The sequence below is a fragment of the Triticum dicoccoides genome, chromosome 2B (assembly GCF_002162155.2).
Source record: "Triticum dicoccoides isolate Atlit2015 ecotype Zavitan chromosome 2B, WEW_v2.0, whole genome shotgun sequence".
NCBI classification, from domain to species: domain Eukaryota; kingdom Viridiplantae; phylum Streptophyta; class Magnoliopsida; order Poales; family Poaceae; genus Triticum; species Triticum dicoccoides.
In genome coordinates, this window is record NC_041383.1 from 774,272,353 (window position 1) to 774,276,102 (window position 3,750).

At 50.4% G+C, this 3,750-nt stretch overlaps 1 protein-coding gene across 2 annotated transcripts in view; it reads left to right on the forward strand.

The window, feature by feature from the left end:
• Positions 1-307: 307 nt before the first annotated feature.
• LOC119366212 (wall-associated receptor kinase 5-like) overlaps positions 308-3,750 on the forward strand; it is a 10,544-nt gene continuing 7,101 nt past the window's right edge. The window contains exons 1-3 of one of the 2 annotated variants that reach the window (XM_037631902.1): positions 308-1,306; positions 1,916-2,080; positions 2,540-3,168. In XM_037631902.1, the coding sequence (XP_037487799.1) occupies positions 1,039-1,306; positions 1,916-2,080; positions 2,540-2,784 (678 nt within the window). In that variant the 5' untranslated portion in view covers positions 308-1,038 and the 3' untranslated portion in view covers positions 2,785-3,168. Of the gene's footprint in view, positions 1,307-1,915; positions 2,081-2,539; positions 3,457-3,750 lie in introns of those variants that run through there. The other variant, XM_037631901.1, reaches the window with a different exon arrangement.

The following is a 3,750-nucleotide window of genomic DNA, read 5'->3' on the forward strand; positions in this document are numbered from 1 at the left end:
CAATAACTAACACTAATATATGGTTGTGCGTCACTCGATGCACATGCCAAGAGGGTGTTCTCTCTTGTTTTTAGAAAGAAATTAAACTAATAATGAAGCATCAAAATGACTCAAAACTACTAGGTTAGATAACTAAGGTAGTGATCTAAACGCTCTCGTAATTTGTTTACTGAGGGAGTAGTTATATATCATGAGCATATATACACCCGAACGTTCTTGCGTCAATTCTGGGTTGGAATGATTATAAAGCAACCCAGACCACGCCGTCCCCAACGCAGCAAAGCAAGCCCACGCCGTTCCCAACCCAGACCACGCCCTCCCCAACACCATCCATGCCGTTCCACACATTAGCTGCTGTACCTGTAGTACTATTATGGCTCGGCGCAGTGCTTGCCGCAAGGTTCCCACTGTTTGGAGCAGCATCGCCACAACCTAGCAGCCAGTGCCAAAGAAAATGCGGCAGCGTAGACATCCCTTACCCGTTCGGCATCGTCAATTCTCCCGACGACGACGACGGCCACTGCGCCATGAACGGCTTCAGCCTGACCTGCAACGACAGCGGCATTGATGATGGTGGTCGCCACAGGCCATTTTATGACGACGTGGAGGTCGTCGGCGTCTCGCTCCAGCAAGGTCAGGCCCGGATGCTGAATGATATCTCCTATTATTGCTACAACACCACCACTCGGGAGATGGACCCTTCAGGTTCATCCTACAGGTGGCTGGACTTCGCGGGCACACCCTTCAGGTTCTCTGACACCACCAACAAGTTCACGGTCATCGGTTGCCAAACGCTGGCGTACATCATAGATGATGGAGGCGATTACGGCGACGGCGGCAACAAGTACATGAGCGGGTGCGTGGCCATGTGCCGGGGAGACGATGTGATGTCGACCCTGAGCAACGGCTCGTGCTCCGGGATAGGGTGCTGCCAGACCGCCATCCCCAGGGGGCTGCAGTACTACCACGTGGAGTTCGACTCTGACTTCAACACGACGGGAGATCCACAACGTCAGCCGCTGCAGCTACGCGGTGCTCATGGACTCGTCCAACTTCACCTTCTCGACCACCTATGTGACCTCGCCGGCGTTCAAGAACAACTACGGCGACCAGGCGCCGTTCGTCATGGATTGGTCTATCGGGAATGAGACGTGCGACGTAGCGCGTAACAAACCTGGGCCATACGCGTGTGTCAGCGACAACAGCGACTGCTTCAACTCGCTCAATGGACCAGGCTACATCTGCAACTGCTCCAAAGGCTTCCATGGTAATCCTTACCTGCAAGATCCGGAGCACGGATGCAAAGGTACGTAAACCAAAGCCTGCAATCCTTATCCACATGGTAATCCTTATCCGCATGCATGCATGTTCCATCATTTTCCCTCCGAAATACTTGTGGTTGGGGAAACTAATACAAGTTCCCCTAACTACAAGTGTTTCAGTATAGAGGTAGTATACCAAAAAAGATTAATTTCATTAGCAAGCAAGATTAACTTAGTGGAAGGACCTTAAATTTGGTAAAAATATAATTGTCACCTCGCAAAATATGATGCACTTCCTTTATTTTATTTTTTTCAACTGCAAACCGTAGAACAATTGTTCTACGCTATTTTCCCATTAATAAGTCAATAAGATACACTATTTACAACAAGAAAAGAAACAACAAAGAAATAAAGTGAAAGTTGGGCTCAACCAATTCTCCTTTTCTTGGGAATATGTGATTATCTAGTGGATCTGCTTCTAAAACTGTTAGAATCATAGATGTGCACTAATCCATACTTTCAAGGTATTCAAATGCTTTGCTTTTATTCTGTGTTCCAACGCTTGCTTTAAACTAGATGAAATGGTAGTTGAAAACGTGTTGGAGAAACTGCCATTACCAATTCGTTAAAATCCCCAAGTGTTAATTCGTCAGACATTGATGAATGCAAGCTCCCCCAACTGTATCGCTGCACAAATGGCGGGGTCTGCAGTAACAGGCTGGGAGGCTATGACTGTCCATGCAAATTTAGATGGAAAGGCGACGCCAAAGCGGGAACTTGCATAGATCATTTCCCTCTAGCAGCTAAGGTAGTAGTCGGTAAGTACTCTACTACAGCCCATTGTGGGTGTTTTTGTTGATAGCTCATAGTGCAATGAACATTAGTACACAGCACGCAGCTGGGTGAGATCTGTTCGAGTAAAATCTATAAACACATGTATGACAAACCGACTGCTTGTACATCTCTTCATGGATGCAAGACATATGATTGCTTCAAAGAATTTCAATCATTCAGTTGTATATACTGCTTAATTTCTATAAATGGCCTGGCTGTAATCTACGACCTACATGATTTCCTTGTCTTTTAAAAGCTCAATTTCCTTGAAGTTGTTCTAAGGATTTAGATTCCTTTTTCTTCTTGTAATTCTAGTGGTAATTTGTTTTAGATTCCGAGTACATGAGCAAAATAAACTATTAACTTTTTATACAAAATATTTCTGCTAGAATAGTAACTACGATTTTAATGATATAAACTAAGCTTGTTTTATCTCCATCTAGGTACAATTGTTGGCATTCTTATCATGGTGATTATAACGTTTCTTGTTATTCTTCACAAAGAGAAAAAGAAGATAGCAGAATTCTTCAAAAAGAACGGCGGGCCTACATTAGAGAAGGCAACAAGCATTAAAATTTACAAATATGAGGACCTCAAGTCATTTCTAAAGAGAAACAACTTAATTGCAAATGGTTCCTTTGGTGAAGTTTACAAGGGCCTTCTTGAAAATAAACTAGTTGCGGTCTAGTTATCTCACATCTTTTTTTTCATATAAGCATCTGTAGACCTTGGAACACAGGAGGCAGGGATGGCTCGCCTCTCGCCTGGGACGGGCGCTCGCGACCCCTCGTCGCCGCCCGGCGACTGCTCGCCGCCTCGCCCGCGCGGAGCCCCTCCTGATGCCCCTCTCCTCCTCGGGTCCCTCTCCTGGCTGCTCTCCGGCGACGCTTCCTCAACCCTCTCCCTCCCGTGGCGCGTTCCCGGCGGGCCGTCCGCCGCCGCCCCGGCGTCGGCCGTGGCGGCTCCTCCCTCGAGCGCGTCTGCTACGCTCCTCCCCCGCAACGACGACTACGACGCACTGCTGCGAGGTCTTTGGCTGGGAAACCCGGCCGCGTCGTCTTCAAAAAACCAGGTGCGGCATTCCTCGATTCAGTCGTGCTCAATTTCCACACCATGGTTGCATCTCCACTTGCCCGTCTGTCCCCGGCAGCCGCTTGCCGTTTTTGGATCACCCCGGTAGTACCCTCCCCCCGGATCAACGCTTTCTTCGTCAAAAATGCCCTCAATTTCCTCCTTACGGACGCCCCCGACTGCTTTGCCGTCGCTGCCGACGGCCCGGGATGCTTCTTCTCCATGGCTGCATCCTCGGACGTTGCTAGCTTCATCGTCGCCTCCGCGAGTCTTCATCTCGGCCGTACCGAGCTTGCCCTCCACCGTAGCAGGGCCGAGGCGCGTGCTGCCGCTGAGCGCGCTCGCGCGCGCATGCTCGCCGCTTCCCCCGTGGTTCCCCCGCATGCCCAGGTCCCCTGCGCGGATCCCGCATGCATGCATGCCTCGGTTCCCGTGATCTCTCCCCTCCTGCTGTGCGCCCCAAATCCCGCCCCCGCCCCCGCGCGCGTGGCTGACCTCGCCCCATCCCCCACGCGGGCCCACGTCCCCCCGGGCGGCGCGCTGACCCGCGGATGGGACGCAAACGGCGCGCCCATACCTCCCT